At 39.2% G+C, this 20,778-nt stretch overlaps 2 protein-coding genes across 2 annotated transcripts in view; both read right to left on the minus strand.

Moving 5' to 3' along the window:
- LOC126875518 (glutathione S-transferase-like) overlaps positions 1-20,778 on the minus strand; it is a 108,417-nt gene that overhangs the window by 77,506 nt on the left and 10,133 nt on the right. The gene's annotated exons all lie outside the window — the stretch shown is intronic.
- Positions 18,890-20,590, minus strand: LOC126875430 (hematopoietic prostaglandin D synthase-like). The gene is made up of 2 exons (XM_050638344.1): positions 20,146-20,590; positions 18,890-19,038 (listed from the first exon to the last, which is right to left on the minus strand). The coding sequence occupies exons 1-2, from the start codon at positions 20,285-20,287 to the stop codon at positions 18,890-18,892; spliced, it is 291 nt and encodes a 96-aa protein (XP_050494301.1). The 5' UTR covers positions 20,288-20,590.

The following is a 20,778-nucleotide window of genomic DNA, read 5'->3' on the forward strand; positions in this document are numbered from 1 at the left end:
GCTGCTTCTTTCCTGCCTCCTTCTTCTTTCCGCTTCTTTTCCTTTCAACCGTTTACCATTCGATGACAGCTGTTCGGCCTCCCTTGGGCGCTGGGGCGTTTGGGGCTCCAGGCTCCATCCCTCTCGTGTTCGCGGCAGGAGCGACCTCCTTTCCTTCTCCTTTTTCTATTCTCTGCAGTCGTTCCTCCAGTTGGTGCAGCAAGGATCTCATCTCCTCTGCATGGTGTTTGACTGCAGCGAGACGCGCCCTGTAGCTGCTCTCATCCGCGGTGGGGCGCGAGGCCGGCTCTTTTCGGAGTGCCTCTACCGCCGCCTCCAGTGTTGCTATGCGTCTTTGCGCTATAGCGAGTGCGTCGGTGACAGGGTCCGTTCTCCTCACTATTTCGGTCACGCCCGCGGTGATGGTTCTCGCCGCCCCCTTCAGGGTTTTCACCTGCGTGCCCTTGTGGTTGCGGGGTGCCTCGGCAGCCTTGGCCACCTCGGCGGCCCGGCGAATCAGTTCGGCTCCTATGTCCGCCGTTGTGGCTGTTCTCATTTCTCCAGCCGGGTCCGCGGGGAGTTCGGGGGATTCGTTGGCCTTCTTTCTCTTCGCTCGGGGTGCTTCTCTGGCGGGGGTTTCCTCCTCCTCTGTTGTTTCCTCAGTCCATATTCCCTCCTTGTCCAGTGTGAAGCGGGAGGGTCCCTCCTTTGGCGGCATCGCCTTCGTCATGCTCCTGGTGCTGACGTGTGGCAGCTCCGCAGCCAGTTCCGTTTCCCTCCGTCCCCTAGCGTTTTCCTCTACCTTCTTCCCTTTCGCCATGGTTGCGTCTGTTTCCCCGTTGGGCGGGAAATGTCGCTCGGTCAGCACTTGCCACTCTGCCAGTCGTTGGCACGCGCCAATATGGCTGCGTCTGGGTAGTTTCTCGGGTAGCCCGTGTAGCGGCGCTGTTGTCACGCGTCCTAATATGGCTACTCCACCGTCCTAACCGCACACTTGGTTGGTTTTGCTTTAACTCCTTGTCCAAGCCACACTTCCCGTATCCACACCCGCTTTGCGTTCACAGGCACTAGTCCTCCACTCTGGTTACCTCCCTTGCCCAAGCTCTCCAGTTTTCCGGAGATTTCGATTACGCTCGCAGCTCCGTCCTCTCTACGTCTGCCTCCCATATATCCCCCCACTACTTTCCCCGAACGTTCGTAACCGAATGCGTTAACCACTGCGCTACCGTCGTCCGTTAGTTGTTTATGTCGATTAGCGGTATTTGTGCTGTGTCGAGTGCCGCTACAAATGTATCAATATTTTCGTTAATGAGTTCTAGATCTTTTTCGAGGAGAGTTCCGAATTTGAGTTTTAGATTCTGAGCCTATGACGTTGAGCAGTCCGCGTTTGCTTCTATAATGTAATAACAATTTTAAGTTCATGCGTTAGGTTTTCGAGATTTCTATACTTGATTTTTAGATTATTTATCTCTGGTATGTAAGCATAAGGTGGTTTGCATTAACGGTTTATTAGCTCAATGTTGTAATCTATTTGTTTGATCGATTGGTTTGATCATTAAGGTCCACTATAAGAGTAATATTTACTTCTTCATTACACAGATAGCAATCGTCGTTTCTAAGAAAACGTTGGCATAACTTAGTGGTCTTACCACTAGATCGCTTTGAATGTATTCGAGAGTTAGAATTATCCATGTTATGGTCGCCTTCATGAAAAATAAGGTTTTAATCTGTTACCGTGGTTTCTTTGCGTTTAATCATTGCAATATTCAATAAGATAAGCAAGTGGATTGGACAAGAGGATTTCTGCCGGTCCTAGCCATTCGTAGTCTAGTTTGTTGGTTTTTTCGTCGTTATGTACCCATACTTTACCTTTTACTTGGAATATCGTTTGTGTTTTAATGACTATTCATATCTAATCTCTCCGATATTGCTTTTTGTTTGATTTAGTAATTTGTCTTGCTTTGACTATATAGGCGTTATATCGATTTTTCCAGAGGTTAAATAATTGTTCTTTAGTTAGAGTGGGGGTGTTTGATATTGAGGATGGCATGTTAGCTTGTCGTCCAAATGTCAGTTCGAAAGGGGTGTATCCGGTTGTTTCGTGTACAGAAGTATTATATCCCATACATATTAGTTTTAGGTTTTAGGACAAGGTTAGATTTGATAAAACCAAGGCGAGAGTGGTTAGGTTCAACCTCGGTGATTTTGTGCGGAAAATTGAAGAGAGAAACCAATGTAGACTAGATCCGAAATTTAAGGGTCCATTTAGGATAGCAGAGATTTTGGAGGGGGACCAATATATTCTAAAACCGTTAGACGGCAAACGCTCTTACAAGTATAGTCACGACAGGTTGAGAAGGATGCCAGATAGTCGCATTCCTGCGGATTTGGACGTTGTTAGTGGTGGCGAGGACAGTGACCCGAGCGATATGAGTACCCCGACCCCCGAGGGTCATTAACGCAACGCCAGGAAGCTGAAGCGGTCGTGTATTCACATGCACCACCAGCGGCAACGCCAGGAAGCTGAAGCGGTCGTGTATTCACATGCACCACCAGCGGCAACGCCAGGAAGCTGAAGCGGTCGTGTATTCACATGCACCACCAGCGGCAACGCCATGAAGCTGAAGCGGTCGTGTACTCGCACGCACAGCCAGCTGCAATGTTACGAACCTCAATCGGTCGTATGTTCGCACGCACCACCAGTGTAACTCTGTGCGGTCGTGCGATCTACAAAATCAAGATTCATCTGGGTGCAAATCGCAAATAGTCCGTCACGCCACTACGACCCGACTGATAAACCACAGGATGCAACTAATATTTCGAATACGAATCATAATGTTAATAATTCTGTCCTTTTATTTTTGTTACCGAAACCTCGAGCAAAATCCTGTTGTCGAACTGGACCCTTGGTTTATTTGACATTTGATTAAGTTGTAACTAATGTTGATTGTACCAAATTTAATGTTAGGAATACCCAATATCTTAACTACACCCGAGGACGTGTGATAGTCAGGATGACCGTGTCGGAGATAAGAGGACACCGGTGCCTTCCCTCTGAAACCTCGGGAAAATCCATAAAAACATTGTAATTAAAATCTACAGTTGTAACTAAACGATTTGCCGTCATTCTAACCAATTGTATTTGTTTGAGACTTGTGACAATGAGCTTGGGCTCAAGGCGACAATTAGTCGCCGAACGTGGCCGCGGTCAACGGGACGAACTCTCCATCTAACAAAGGCATTGAGTAATCCTATAGCTCTCCTTAAAAGAAAGATTTGTAGCGGCACGTGGCAGTAAACATTCCAACGGTTTCTGTCCCGTAGCTTGCCACACGCAGATCCTATTCTCCGGGCAGGATGTTTACCAGATGTCGACGCGTCTCCACAGTACATGATCGGCTAGCCCGAGGACCGTCATAAACACTAATATCTAGTTACCTAAAATCCTTCAACAGATACACAGTCTTTGTCCCAGTTACGGGAAGATAGGAGAGACCTATTTTTCCACGAACGACGTCTCCCACTAGCAACACTCCCTCAAGGGCAGCTAGCATCCTTTTCTAACTACCGATATGGAGATTGGCCAATTAGCAGCAACGTCAATCTCCCTTACTTTCCGAATGTAGGATGTCCCCGACGAATCCGATGATCTCGTGTCCTTAGACACACCCCGTCATAGTTTTCCTCTGGGGTATCACCGGGACGGAAAGTCATTCTCTCTTGCGGTCTCATCGACAAAAAAAGAGATTAACGCCAGCGACTATTAACACAGATCCCAACTTAGATCTTTGCGAGTGCGTACGGCTACCGTCCCGTTGTCCGCGGGTTCGTTATTGAACCTAGGATCATTGTCATTAGTTTCTCGAGTATCTAATTACCACGGTTACTTGTCCGGTTCTATGGCAATCGTATTTGCACTAGCCAATGTCTTCTCTATTGCATAACGACGACGTGTAATCCAAACGAAGATTCGCTTTACGCCCCTAACCCTAATTCTAATGTAAACCCGACATACACACACACACACACACACACACACACACACACACACACACACACACACACATATATATATATATATATATATATATATATATATATATTTGTATTTTCTTTTGTTCTTTCTTTTTAATTTATGTGATCTGAGAATTACATTTCTGAGAGTTCGGTGAAATTCGATGCTTTATTTTTATCGGTAGAATCTTCCTTGTCATTGTCAGAGCGCAGACGTTTACGCGTTTACGGAAAGTTTAAGGATACAAAAATACAGAAAAATGTAGAAAATATGCAAGAATATGTAAAATATCGAAAGTACAGTACTTCTAATAATACTTAGTAGCATGCTTACAAACAAATTTCTTTTGTATTTCTTGAAATTGCGTAAAGATTCGCGGTAATTATCGGATTTTTGTCCTCTTTTATCTGCTTTTTTTATTCGCAACTTATGTGAGATATGAATTAATATTCAACGACGTGCGCTCTGTGCCACGAAATGAATTATCTCGCGTTAAGACTGCGGCAATTCTTACGTTTGATATTTCATTTAACGAACAGCCGCGCGTTCCTGAGTTTAAAAACCGCCACTCTGAACTTACGCTGAGAATAATATCAGGAAAAGCGAACGAGAGATGATTAGAAAGAAAATGCGAGGAGCAGTGAGGGGGATATTACTAGACTGCGCTTTTTTGTGCAAGTATAGCAGGATGTTTGGGAGTGTAAAATTTTAACGAATGCGTATAATATGAAAAAATATATGAAATATCCAAGGTATAGTTTTATTAAACTTACTTTTTATAATGCTTCGTAGGTAAAACAATTTTCTATCCAGATTCCACTTTCTGAATTATATTTTCAAAAATGCTCGATAAGGAGTACAATTTTCTACCCAGGTTGTACCTTTCTAATTATATCTTCCAAAATTCTTGATAGGTGAAACAATATTCCACCGACGATTTACTTTTTTAATTGTATCCCCAAAAATATGGACCTGCTTAACGTTTAGATATTATTATTTTTTTCGTTGTTACTTGATACGGCTAGCAATTAAATAGTGAGAATAAGAAGAATTGGAAGTGCCATTTTCGAAAAAGAATTTTGTTTTTCCTTGAAGAGGTTGTTTGTATGAAGGTTAATATCACTAAATATGAAGGGAAGTGTAATCATAATAATTCGTACAGTTTTTAACGTTTCAGTTTACACGTTTTTACGTGATATAGGTTGTGTATGATGTATGTTATACGATTAGTTCCCTAAATTAGACTGTGTGCACCATGTGCCAGCAAACTCCCTCCATCGTGCTTGAACATGTGCGTAGATAAATCTGCCTCAATTATCCCATCAGATAAGAAAATCTCTACTGACCTTCTTAAGCAAACTACATAATGGACTTACATATCTTCTCTTAAGATATAAAGAAGATATTTTTTTTATCGTTAATTAACAGATCTTTGAAACGATAGAATAGAGATATCGTAAAATTATATAAAGTATTATAATATGCGTAATAAATAAGTATCGTTATATTTTTCTAATAAATAACATTCCCTTAAACAAACAATTTCTCATAAACAGTCGTTTCCCAGAAAACTTTAGTTTCGATACTGGCAACTTTATCTACTTCCGCTCTTCAATTATGAAGGATTAATCTTTACGAAACTTTTGGAACGGCTAAAGATTTCTCACGATGAAACGCGACGAATTCGATACAAACTACGCGGAAATAAAGACAGCTGCGATGGAGGATCGCGGGATTGATATTAATTAATTAATCTGTGGCAACCATTATATCGATTCGTTACGTTATTGCGACAGGTCACGCAACATTTTATTGCTTCTGTTTCTACAATTTAATTACAAAGTATTCAATTTTCCGTTATAAACAAGGAAAGGACTGCAAGTTTGTACAGCTTTTATCAAGATTACGTGCCATTGAACATATCGATTGATTGACTTCTCATGTTTCGTATTAATCGACATCCGATATAGCTATGGGACCAGGAATATTGAAATATTGGGAAGTCAGTTATATTCAGGTGTTCTATAGATTTGACGTATAAGCCTTGTAACATGTACTTCTTCATCAGACGTTTACGAGATACTGAACGATGGCTACGCTTGTAGTATCCAAAAATTTTACGTCGATTTATAATCGAAGATTCGATCAAACTATAGATAGATTTGAATATTCTACGAATTGAATTTAATATTAAGAATTTTAGTTGTATAGATCATCGACGAAAGTCTGTTACACGGACCCTTTCAACAGTTCTATACACACTTCTATTATATATTTTATTTTTTAAAAATAACGCTTTGGCATGATCAAGGATCGGAAGTATAAAAAATGATTGTGACAATTCGAGCAGTGAAAGCCTCTAGAGTAACATTATATTGGTCTCTATAGCGACATTGTGGTACCGTGTCATTTTCAAAGTTCTCAGAATTGGTACTGTATTTAATATTCTTCCCGGTTCCTGGAAGAATTTCTTCAAAACTACGTTAACCCATGAAGAATCAACCAACAGTTTCTCATAATGCCGTTTTATCCACATCCTTTGAAACTCATGAAATTGTAGAATCCAGATAGAAAAAGTAGAGACAAGGTAAACGCGAAGCTCATCCTTGGAATTGCTTGTCGTGGTGATAATGTTAACAAATAGAATTCGATAACGCAAATTCATTGGGGAAAAGGTGACAGATGAAATTCGCTAACGCAACGTTGCCCGTTAATGGGCTAAGAATTACGCTCCATGGGATCGCTCACTACATTCTTCGAAACGACCCTCGTAATCCATAGGCTCGTAAACGGCTTCCGTAACCGTAACGAATTTCAATCTTGTTCACGGATCTCTGACCGCTCGTTTCGAGGGTAACGAGGGGGTTGCGTGTTCACGTGCGTGCAACAGAAGGTGTTATCGTGATTGTAAGGCGTGCTGGAGCAGATAAGTCCAATATGTTCGCGGAAATCGTCGAGATTCATTGCCCAAAGCTGGCTGATAGTCGAAATTAACTTCGCCTCGTCCGATTTCCGCGTTCACATCGCTTTCACGATGGTTAGGCGTTTCTTCGTTCGTTTCTAACGCTGAGTTTTCCCGTGTCGCAGTCAACCCATATTTGGATGTGTGTTCACGTTGCACAGAAAATGTGGTCGGGGGTTGAAACGCGGACAGAATGGAAAACGGACTATGGGAAACGCCGAGAAAGAGGCGTCGATGAGTTGAAGACACGTCGATGCTGAAGTACACGTGTATCTCGCGTCTTATAGCGAAGGAAGGATACGTGTGAACTTTTAGAAAATATTGGCTGGAAAATGTTCTAACGGACATTGAAGAAACGAATTTAAATTGTAAAAAGAAAAAGATGGTAGCCTAAAGACGTTCCGCTTTCTGTCCCATTACGGAAACTGCAAAAGCTATGTATCTTGAGAACAGATAAAGTTAAGAAATGAAAAGGAAAAATTCGATTTACTATGTATTTTCGCTATATTTTATATTTACTGTATATTATCGGAATAGCCATCCCTGATTCAGAAAATCAATTACATATATCCCTTGGCGAGAGGGAGTGAGAATTAATCCGATTAATTGTAATGGTGGATCAGCTGGATCCTCGTATTCTGAACGTCCAGAGACTCGCTAACTACGAAGCAACTGGTCTGTTTGTGACGCCTATCAATTATTTGCTAGAGATTAATCTGCTGGTAAGCAGCGTCAAAATGCGACGATAACTAAACCGTCCGAAGATCGAATTATAGCAAATGAAACGCATCTCTGCGCTAGTCTGACCGATTAACAGGGCCTATGGGGGTGGCTTTCAAATTTGCAAGCAAGGAATTACCGTGTAACGAGCAACTCGTATCGATTATTCAATGGGTTCATATGGAGGCGAATAGAAACTCGAACTCGAAACGTTTTCGACTCGACGCTGAGTATCGCGTTCATCCTTTAAATGCTACTTCAACATGGGTAATGTCGAGTTTTCTCATTGAATAATCTTCCGTTCGTCGATTTTACACGCTTAACCGACTAGATAAATTCGACGATTTTAAGCAACGTAATTTATGTAATTGATTAATTTTTCTTAAAGTGTGAACTATGGATGAAAGATTAGAAACCGTGACATTACAGAGTACAAAGTTAGAAATACAGGGGAACTTTATATTTTTCTTCACTGCTGATTAATTTCTTGCTGAACGTGCAACGACTCGGGAAAACTGTCGTTACCTGTTGCAAACTGATCGTAACATACATAGATCAAGGAACATCACAAATTTCACTTGACTACTTACGTTCGTACAACGAAGAATCCACATAATACAGTACGGCTAATATATTACTATAGAAATCGGATGGTTATACATACGCAACAATTTGGAAGAGGATATTTGCTTTCGGGTTGGGAATATCAGGGAATAGAATTGTTATTATGCGAATGACTGACGTTGATTCAATGTAATTAGTTAGGAGTAGAATTACAGTAGAAAAGGCATCAATACGATGGAATTGCACAGTTATTGTAAAAAAACAAACGATACTACATAATATATTTAGGTATACAGAAACAGTGACACTTCTGTATTGTCAATTATGATATAATTAAATAGGATAATACGAATAATTGTAAATGCTATTAAATTGTTAAATTTTAATAATTTCCAATTCATCTTCGTATCAAAGCAAATACGAACAATTTACAACGTTGCTAGTTATGACAATAAATTTCTATTTCTCGTGTCAGTAATTTCAAATGTCGTTGGTTGCAATCAAAAATCTGTCGGCGGAAAATTTTCACCCAAGCTTCGACAAATAAATGAAACATCGTATTATTCTCGGTCAATATCGAGTCACTTTCGAGATTACACGAATAAAATTTAAAAAACTTTTTTGATGAATTGCTCGTCGAGGCATCGTTCTGATGTCGATATCGCATTAAGCAACTCGAAGATCGAAGTCTTGGTAACGAGATTGTCGCGTCAAAGACGAAGCGAGGCCTATTACCCAGGCGATGATGGAAGCTATGCAACTATAAAGAATACTAGCGCCTTTTTCTACGATTTTATACGACTCGATGCCAGTCGAAGCTCTTGGAAAATATTGCAACAAAAAGTCAATATATAAAACAAAAAATAGGAGGTTTTTCCTTAAAGCAATTTAATCACTGTCCACGCAACTTTTATTGTTCTCATCTAGAACCGAGCAAGAAAAATAACTATTTTATTTTTATACCTTCTCTATATTGGGATTGTAAAAATTTGTCTGTTTGAAATGCATTGGAAAATTTCGTCGAATTATAAAGTTACACCGTTGGTTGTCACCATAGAATCGATTTTAGAATGGATTTTAAAATAACGTAAGAACGATTTTAATGAAATTTTGAGAGTACATATGTACGTACATAGAGAAGCGAATGTAGTTCACACGCATTGCTACTAGGAATATTTGTGACCTACATAGGTTTCAGGGAAAATAAATGTCTGTTGCAAATAACACTAATTACAAATTCTATTTTTTCAAGCTTCGTGAAAACTCACATGAGAAATTAACCTGTCGAGATTCAGCATTTTTATATAATACTATCTTGACAAGTACATTTTACAAACAAACGAATATTACTAATTCGATACGAATAATTAATTAGTTTTTCAAGTTTTCTAAGATAAATAATAGAATCAGACATTATTCCAATTTCCACGAAGATCCATTGAAATATAATATCAGAAAATGATCTATTAACAACTTCAATTTTATTCGACGCTACTATAACCCTTCGCAATCGAGGGCTCCGCTAATAATATCAAATAAATTAAATAATTAATAAATTAAAAATTTAATAAATCAATAAATTAAAAATTTGTCCTTAACCTGTCAAATCATAATTATCTCACGTATTCTTGCAACGAACAGGTAAGATACAATCAGAAAAATAAACCGACGTATTGGCCGAAGATATATTACACTACCAAGCAAAATCGTATCGCACTGCGCGATGATAGTGAGTGAGTGAATAGGTGATGAGTGATGCGGCTATGACTCTTCATTCTACGCATATATTTAACCAATTATACGAAAACACGTTCTTTCTACTGAAATTACTTGGAGTATCTGGTAATATGAATAAATGAAACCTTCGAATGCAAAGTATTAATATTATTAACGAAAATTAGAAATATAATTTATCAAACGGGATACGTGTATATAGTAAACCAAAGAATACAATGAATTATGCAATAACGACAGAAAAATTAACAGATATGACCAGATCTAATTGTTCAACCACTATACCCCTACATGTTCGAATCCTTGGGCGAACACCAGCAAACAGTTCGATCGATATTTTTCAACCTTCGAATTAGCTGTTATAACTAAAATATTTTCCATCGTTACAATGCATCCTGTCCCCAATTACATCGTTAATTTCGTTTCCGAGGTTCCGCTACAATACTTCGCAACGAGCAATTCAATAATTGAGACAACGACTCGCGTGATGCGCAGCAGTACGCTGGCCGTGAATCAATTGCATCGGATTACCTCGATTAATACGATTTTCTAGGACTACGCTGTAATGTCGAGTTAATTAATACGATAAAGTGCAATCGCGATCCAATGGAAACGCCTTCATTCTTACTTTTTCGCGCGATTTCACATCGGAATCTAAGGAAAACGAGCTGCATCTTGCGGCATCTTGCGGAAAAACTGAAATTCATAGGACACAGGAAACCTGGTAAACAATAAATACGGCATGGTTCCACGATATGGACGCAAAATCAATGCTGGATGGCACGCTAATTCGATTGGCGGCTGGACAGGTCGAAGCATAGTGCTCAAAGTGTTTCCTCAAAGTGTTTCCGTTCCCTCATCCTCCCTTCAATAAATCTTGTTTCTCTCTCTCTCTCTCTCTCTCCCCCTCTCTGTCTCTTTCTCTTTCTCCTCCGAAAACTTGATCATCCGATTTGTGTAACGGAGTTTATTTTGTCTTTCTGTTAATAATCTGTTAATACCAATAAGTTGCCTAATCGCGACACTTCTCGAGAAAATTTCTTTTAATCGCAAGGCCGCATAATTTTGACGAAATCCATGTGAAAAGAGTGTCCGGAATTAGGATGAAAAATATGTTTATATTTCATACGTGTATATGTTTCAAAATAGTTGCAATATAGAAATACCTTGTTTGTAAAGAAGGTTGACTCTATTGAGATTAATCGTTTGGTTTCTGAAGAGTTCAATGTGAATAAGGTTTTACGGTAAATTGAAAGATGTAAAAATACGCGCGAAAGTGTACAAATATGCAAAGTCTAGCAGCTATTAATAGTTCAGTAAGTAAAATAAATTTCTGTCTAGGTTCTTCTCCTTCGTCGCGCTCTATAAAAACATAAATTTAAATAAATATCAGCAGTGAGTGTAGCGATTTAGTCGATCGGATCTTAGAACGAAAAAACTTGTTTAAAAATGGAATCGATCAATTTAACTTCTCACTGGCTCACTTATCAGTGTTTATGTAACTCTTTCTCCCATTTCCTCTGCGTGAAACATGCAGCTTGGGAGTTTCGATTCGATAAAAAGTTGCGACTCTGAATATCCTTTGATCGTAAATTGAAGCATGAAAATATCATATATGTCGTATTTCGAAAATTTATCGATCAATTATGAACATGTAATAACATTTATTTCTTTCAACTACTAATTTTTAAATCATCTGCTGTTCGGTTAACTGAAGGATGTCGGCTTTCTGTAGAAGTATTTCATATTTATTATTTAATTATGAATAAGGAAAAAACATACAAAATATAGTTTTTAAACGGTTTATTATTTATAAAGAGAAACTTTGACTCAGGATATATATACTATATATATAGTATTTACTTACAATTTTTTTTTTAAGACTTCAAAGTCGAAACAAGCACAGGAAATTTCCAAGCCGGTTAACAGAAACTTGAATGAGACAAAAATAACCTTTAGATCTCTATATGTTCTTCTTCCCCTCTGTTGCTTCCACGTAACTCTTATCCTATTGGTGGAGCTGTGCTGATATGTGAAATTATGACTACATAAAAATATCCGGAAAGACTCATTGAATGATTTTATAGTTTAAGGTTAATAAATTTCCATAAATTAAAGTTGAAAATTTATGAGAACATGTTTTCTGTAACAAAACTTAGTAAAAACAAACTAGTAAGGTTTATAGATTCTTTAATGATTATGTATGTATTCATAAACTAGTTCGATAAACATCGTTCGATAAAACGTCGAACAACACAACATTGAAGCGCGAAATTTCAAATTCAAGGAAAGATAAATAACAAATATTGCGAACAAATGATATTAAATTTACAATAATCTCATGTAAGAAAAAATAAAAGGGATAAAAGTAGTACAGAAGATAGAAAAATCTATAAAACTGGTGGCTCGGAAATAGAAAATATATAAATTTATGTTATTAGAGTTTAGTACTTCTGTCGATCAATGTGTTACGACCGTTCGCGGAGAGACGCAGTCGCAGTAGCGAGAGGCGTAAATTCTCGCTACGATTCGGTGAATCGACGCCGCGAAGTAGTCGTTCCCCTGTTTCGGTTAAGATAAGAGGAGGTTAAATGAATATGACACAGTGTTGTTTGTTATATTTCACCGTTTATTCCAACAACTTATAACAAAGGCTGTTACGCTGGTGCGTATGTACGAGATGAATGAGTGACTCATCTGTGGGTGTGTCCTACCCGGTGGAAGGATATTGACCGTTCGAAGGATGTAAAATCAGAACTGTCTCTGGAGACGATGCTGTTGTAACGTCAATTCATATCAGAGACCAGGCCACACACCACAGACAGAATAGCACCCAGATGTCTGCATATCCTTGGCGCGCACCCTCAATAGTCTTAAGTGCCCACCAGGGGGCCTTGGCATTTTTATAGTTAAGGTCCTTCGGACCAAGCGAGTATTTCCTGTCTTAAATTTCCCTTTACGTTTATTGTCTACCACGTGTTAGCTTAGAAAGTTGGTTTCCTCCACATCTGGTATGTTCCGTTGGCAACTTTCTCGCGAGGGCGGCTAAAACCCTTCCTGGTCCACCAACCGTCCTATTATCCAATCGGAGATGGTGTCTACTGCCCTCACTTCCTTAACCAAAATTGTCATCAACAAATCCGATAGTCCCGTGTCCTTAGACACACCCACCCCTAGCTTTCCTCAGACACAGTATCGTCAGTAAAACTTCACTTATTCTGTATCCTTAGAATAGTCAACATATCTATGTCGGTCTCTACTCTTATAAGGCGCGTAGTTAATGTATTGTTGTAACTAAGTCTTACATAACGTGGTTGGAGTGAATTGTGATTTATGTTAATTCAGTGCGTGTTACATTGTGATTGCTGAATTCATAATAAAGGTTGATTAAAACCAAGTAAATAGTGGTGTTACGACTCAACTATATTTTATTTTCACCGACCAACCCAAAAATTACGTGACATTTTGGTGATCCGTGCCCGGATCCATCAGCTTCGAGAAAACGAAATTACGCATTTCGGGCTACGGTCAACTTCGAAGATTGAGGATCAACGGACCACTGCAACAGAGCAGACACCTCTGACGTTTCGACAAAGGAACACCGCAACGGCACCTTTCCTACGGGGTAAACGATCAAGGTGAGCGAACGCTGAACTCTTTTGTCAAATAGCACAGACAGTACAAGTAGTATAACAATGGCAACGCCACAAGAAAGTAATACCGAAATGGTTGACGCCGCTTTAACTAGTAGTGGGATAGACCCAACAGTTAGAGCTATAATAGACGCATGGCAGAAAGAGAGCAAGAGTTCCACGCAACGATTTAACCGACTCGAAGCAGAGATCGCACGAATAAGCGATAAGTTAGCAAACATGCAAATGAGAAACGGATCAGAAGCCAGCTCCCTGATAACTATAGATGAAATAAGCCCCACCACTACGGATCAATCAGTCTTCCGAGAACCCCCTCCAATGACTCAGCCACCCCAATCACCCGAGGGCAGAGCGTTCCTCCAACGTTCTACGCAACCAGAGCTTAAAGCTACAGATGTAATAAGATGTATATCATCACTCAACGGCGAAGATGATATAGGAGTGGAAGAATTCGTTAGAGAAGTCGAAGAGATGAGGGTAATGTGCAGCGAACAGTACTTACTGCTAAGAATGATTAAGACTGAGAGAATTTCGGGAAAAGCAGCTATGGCAATACGTAGTGTGCACATTTCAGAATACGCACATTTATACCAAGCATTACAACAGAACTTAGCGACTCGAACCTCGGTCCGTGAAAACCAGGATCAATTACGAGACACTAGACAAGGGTTTAGTGAAGGCGTACAGAGCTATATTATTCGGTTTAGACGAGCCTACAATGAATTACAGCACAGCATTACTAATGAATACCCAGATGAAATGAACAGACGCGCCGTGAGCGACAGAATCTTGAAAGACTCGATAACGGACTTTGTTCGCGGATTAAAATTAGAAATAGGACAAATACTACTGACCACTCCGCCGCAGAATTTTATTGAAGCCGAGAAACGCGCCATCGAAATCGAAAGATACTTTCATGAGCACAGAACCCGTAAGGAACGGACCATTCGCCCCGATAATCGACCACGACCAGTAGCAAATTTCACGTCCACACCGCCCAGAGCGATTCAAAATGGTTTCGCCCAACAACCTAAAACGGCCTTTCGACGAGCACCGTTAGAAGAACGAGCCCAGATACAATGTTTCAAGTGCAAACGCTTTGGACACAGATCAAACCAATGTCCAAATTTTCGAACACCAGGCCTACAACAACGAGCACCCCCAATCAACTTCGTCCAGATGGAAACGAAAGAATCAGGATCAATGCAACTACAGGAGAACTACCCACAGTGCTCCTTGGACCAGCCGGACAACCGAAACGAACATTTCTTGTCGACTCAGGGGCAGGAATCAACCTGCTCAAGCGAAAATGGACAGCAAGAACAGAACCGGTACCTGTGAAGAAATTCACAATGGGACACTCTGAATTCGAAACTTCCGAACGCGTTATTATAGATCTGTTTGACAAAAAGATAGACTTTCATATAATAGATGATGATTTTCCGCTAATAGAAGATGGAATATTAGGTTTCCCCGCATTACGACAGTTTAAATTCAATCTTTCCAACAACAGATTAAAACTAAATAATAATACTATTTTGTTACAACCGGCAACGACCATATCACCTGGGCAAGCCATATCAAAGACAGTGTACCTAGAAGAAAAACCGACTCCAGTATGCTTTATCAATGGTGGTGAGTCCAACTTAAAAATCACTAATTGCATCGAAAATTCCAACACCTACAATCAAATTTCTACATTCAGAGATCTAGTTAGACTTTCACATATAGAAAAGGCTCTCAGAGAACCAATTGAAAAGATATTACTTTACTATTTGGACGTCTTCAATCTCGAAACAGAACTCTTACCGTGCACTTCACTTGCTAAACATACAATTACCCTAAAAGAGAACAAAATCATAAACACTAAATCCTACCGACCCCCTGAATGCCACAAAACAGAAATTAGGCGACAGATGGACGAAATGCTTAGGAAAAACATTATAGAACCTTCCGACTCTCCATATAATTCCCCAGTATGGGTTGTACCAAAGAAACAGGACGCCTCGGGAAAACAGAAATGGAGAATTGTAACTGACTTCAGAAAAATTAACGAACTTACGGACCAAGACGCATATCCACTACCCGACATAGATGACATAATATCGCAGTTAGGAAACGCAAAATTCTTTTCCGCCCTAGACTTATCCTCGGGATTCCACCAAATTCCTATGGATCCCAAATCAAAGAAGTACACTGCATTTAGCACACCACAAGGACATTACCATTATAATCGAATGCCGTTTGGACTCAAAAACGCGCCAGCGACATTTCAAAGAATGATGGACACTGCGCTTCGCGGACTTATTAATAAACATTGCTTTGCATATTTGGACGATATTATTATTTTTGGTCAATCGATAGAAGAACACAACCAAAACCTAGCTATCGTTTTACAAAGACTTAGGGAATTGGGGCTGAAACTACAGCCAGATAAGTGCGAATTTTTAAAGTCCGAATTAGAATACCTCGGACATACCGTAACAAGCGAGGGAGTAAAACCCAATCCGAAGAAAATAGAAGCAGTAAAAAACTTTAGACAACCTAAGAACCCAACAGAAGTAAAATCTTTCCTCGGGCTAGCAGGTTATTACAGAAAATTTATTCGTAACTTTTCAAAGCTAGCAAAACCCCTTACGGACCTCACGAAAAAGGACACGCCATTCCACTGGACCGACAGAACACAACTCAGCTTCGATACGTTAAAAGAAAGATTATGCCAAGCACCGGTACTAAAATATCCCGACTACACAAAAACATTTACGTTGACAACGGACGCCAGTAACGAAGGTTTAGGAGGGATCCTTTCACAAGACGGACACCCTTGTTGCTTCATTTCGAGAACATTAAACCCTCCTGAACGAAATTATACAACGACGGAAAAAGAATTATTAGCTATCGTTTGGGCAGTTAAAAGACTGAGACAATATTTATTAGGCCGTAAATTCCAAATTCAAACAGACCACCAAGCCCTTAAATGGCTACACAACTGTAAGGACCCCTCAAGCCGACTGATCCGATGGAGATTAAGATTAGAGGAATACGAGTATGACATAGAGTACGTAAAAGGAAAGGAAAACGCGGTCGCTGACGCCCTATCCAGAGTACACGCGATAACACAAACTGACGTTTTATTAAAACAATTCAAAGACTGGGAAAAATCAGAAGAAATACCAAAATTATTAAAACTAACACCTAACAAAGACAACTTTTTCCAATTAACAAAAACATATCTAGGTCCATATGACGAAACCGCATGGTTACAGAAAATATCAAACGTACTCAAAACAAATAGAAAGATAGGGATAGGAGACAACAACTTAAACGCACAAGACAAAGCACACATAAAGAGACTTCTTTTGTTTTTCAATGACCAACGCGACGACATAGAGTTTGCTTACGAGCCAATACAGAGCTTAAGTGACGAAGAGATAGAACAAATACTGAAAGAAAATCATGACTTGATAGGACATCCCGGGATACAAAAGACGTACGACAGAATCAGAGACAAATATAGTATCCCACACCTTATGGACAGAATAAAAACCAGAATAGAAACTTGTGAGACCTGTCAAACCGCAAAAATGACTAGGATTCGACCCAAAGAAGAACCATGTATAACCGACACACCATTGGAACCCAATGACAAGATAGCCATGGATATACTAGGACCATTGAAGAAAACGAAACGAGGCAATTCCTTTATACTCTCCATTCACGATGAACTCACAAAATACCTTATCCTTGTTCCTATAAAAAACCAACAAACAGAAACTATTTGGAATTCCCTGTTAGACCATTACATATACATATTCTCAGCGCCTAAGAAAATACTGACAGACAGAGGACAAAATTTTATTAGTAGCTTAATGCAAAAATACGAAGAAGCCTTCAAAATAAAACACATTAAAACTACTAGCTTCCACCCCCAAAGTAATGGATCATTAGAGCGAACTCACGCTGTAATAGCAGATATGCTAAAGTGTATTCAAAGGGACTCAGGGGAAGAATGGGACGAACATTTAAATTTTATATGCCTAGCCTACAATACGATGATACACGACTCGACCGGTTATACACCTTTTGAATTGACATTCGGACACAAAGCCAACTTACCCTCGACCATTTCACGAAATCCACAACGCACTTACGCGGACGAAGTAGCATTCAGAAAACGAGAATGGGATTCTAGACTTTCGAAAGCTCGCGACCAATTGATTAGGAGTAAACAAAGATATCAAAGAGATCAGAGACGACGAATAATAAAACCCCAGTCAATATTTAAAGAAGGGGATAGAGTCTTAATACACAACGACCACAAAGAGCATAAATTAGACATAGAGTGGCTAGGACCCTACACCATTGAGAGAGTTAAAACACCGTATTATGAGGTTTTAATAGAAGGTAATATCAAGAAAATTAATGGAAACCGGTTAAAACCTTATTTTCCAGGACGGGCTTCATAACTATAATATACTTAGGCAACACGCAAACAGCAACCTTACCGGAAAAGCCAATTGACCTAGAGATAATCCGCAGAAACACTGAGATTTTGGAGGACCAAAATCAATCTAAGAAGGGGGGTATGTAACGTCAATTCATATCAGAGACCAGGCCACACACCACGGACAGGATGGCACCCAGATGTCTGCATATCCTTGGAGCGCACCCTCAATAGTCTTAAGTGCCCACCAGGGGGGCCTTGGCATTTTTATAGTTAAGGTCCTTCGGACCAAGCGAGTATTTCCTGTCTTAAATTTCCCTTTACGTTTATTGTCTACCACGTGTTAGCTTAGAAAGTTGGTTTCCTCCACATCTGGTATGTTCCGTTGGCAACTTTCTCGCGAGGGCGGCTAAAACCGTTCCTGGTCCACCAACCGTCCTATTATCCAATCGGAGATGGTATCTACTGCCCTCACTTCCTTAACCAAAATTGTCATCAACAAATCCGATAGTCCCGTGTCCTTAGACACACCCACCCCTAGCTTTCCTCAGACACAGTATCGTCAGTAAAACTTCACTTATTCTGTATCCTTAGAATAGTCAACATATCTATGTCGGTCTCTACTCTTATAAGGCGCGTAGTTAATGTATTGTTGTAACTAAGTCTTACATAACGTGGTTGGAGTGAATTGTGATTTATGTTAATTCAGTGCGTGTTACATTGTGATTGCTGAATTCATAATAAAGGTTGATTAAAACCAAGTAAATAGTGGTGTTACGACTCAACTATATTTTTATTTTCACCGACCAACCCAAAAATTACGTGACAAGCACGTCGCATATCATCGCATCCCATTCGTCCTTTCCCATTAGATCGTACTTCCTCGCCAAGTATCGCGCCACAGCGTTACTCTGCGCTACCGGTTTCCCGTCTATCTCCAGCACAGGCAGCTTTTTATAAGGCATTGCTAAGAACAAACATGGCTCATATGAACACTGTGTAGAGGGAAACGATCGATAGGAAATCACAACACAGCTTCCGAGGCCGTTGCGTTCTTGTGAATAGATGAATCGAAATCATTTCGGTTTTAATCAACATGGCCTAGTAAAGAAATACAGAAATGTCTTCTTTCTCCTTTTTTTCTTTTCTTATGATTACGATGGACAGGGTATCGCGTGTTTTTGACTGTTGAGAAGAACCTAAAGTTTTTAAAATCAAGGATAAAAGATCGAGTATAAAATTTGTAATTCTCACGGAAAGGAACGAATCTGTCTGATGCGGTGTACTGAATGTACGAGGAACGATCAGTATCGTTTTGCGGGAAGACCTTATGCAATGATAGTGGACTTACAACTGCGAATAAAAAATTCACGTCGCATAATACCAGACACGGAAAAAATATTAGAAAATGTACACGGTTCTTGTAATGAAAATTGAAATGCAAGGAATACAAATCGAATGTCTCTTGCGAACGTAATTTTGTGTTTTACACCGACAGGATTGATTTACAGACTTACGTTGATTTTTTGTTTCTCTATTTGCAAGCGACATATAAGATTATATCGAAGACTATGCTGCGTAAAACTTTTATTATACCATTTACGATAGAAATGTCGCAACAGAAGATCGAATTTTATGTCTGCTTTGTTCTTTCGACTTTTTAGCTATGTTCTTGTTCATTTCCGAACTGATTTCAATTTTTTATCCTTTTTTTCCGACAAGTCCTAAAAAGTTTTTAATTTAACGAGAAACGTAGAAGTATTTTTGTGTTCCTATTTTAAGTCACCTATTTACGGTTTTCTCAAAATATTCGAAATGCTTCGATTCATTGAAAACAATAAAGATTGCAACACAAAAATTCGAGAATCGTAAGTGAATTAAGTTGGTATTCGATAAACACGATATTACGGAAGCAAAACTTAATGAAAAGTTCGACTTTATTCCGTATGAAATTTTACTTTAAGTAAGTTTAGCCTGCACGTGAAACGAAAGTTTTATATACAGAAAAGTTTGAGTAAATGGTAGATATCTGAGAGTTGAACGATGAAAGTAAAAATCGATTCTTCACGCTTACAAGCCTTGTATTCAGGCCAGAGTTCTTCGGGGATCCTCTCGTCGGTATACTCGATGCCAGTATATGCAAATATGTACCGTATATGTTCGGCACGACCACGGGCATTGAAGTAGATTAGTTTGTAAGTAGGTTCGTCGCTCATTTTCCTTGCTCTGTCAACTTATCGAGAAAAATGTTACAATTAACTCGTGTAATTAACAGACTGTGTGCGTGTTTGTGTGTATAGAGAACAATTTATTTATAGATGGAATAATTCGTATAATACGCAAAATAAATCATTTAGAAGGCTGGAATATGTGTTTTTGAAACAATTAATTATGTCGAAAAATATTTCAAACGAGATATAATTATGAAAAAAATAATAATTAAATGTATGTAAATGTATGTAATAATAGTTAAATGTATGTAAATGTAATAATTAAATGTAATTAGTTTCTTTTTACGCACGCGATATTATTGGCGATATATGAAGGTCAACTTTATTTTTTTAAATAGATATATTTATACATATATTTATAGACATAAATACATATATTATATAGATATAATAGTATGTATAATATATATAGTAATATATATGTCGAGTCTGAATCTCCGAGTCCGAGCTCGGGGGGCCCTCCCGGGGAGGGCTCG

Source organism: Bombus huntii, chromosome 18 (assembly GCF_024542735.1).
Source record: "Bombus huntii isolate Logan2020A chromosome 18, iyBomHunt1.1, whole genome shotgun sequence".
NCBI classification, from domain to species: domain Eukaryota; kingdom Metazoa; phylum Arthropoda; class Insecta; order Hymenoptera; family Apidae; genus Bombus; species Bombus huntii.

Coding starts and splice junctions, on each gene's coding strand:
- LOC126875430 (XM_050638344.1), bottom strand. CDS start 20,287: ATGAGCGACGAACCTACTTACAAACTAATCTACTTCAATGCCCGTGGT. Junction 19,039..20,145: donor CTGGCCTGAATACAAGGCTT/GTAAGCGTGAAG, acceptor GTTTGTTCTTAG/CAATGCCTTATAAAAAGCTG.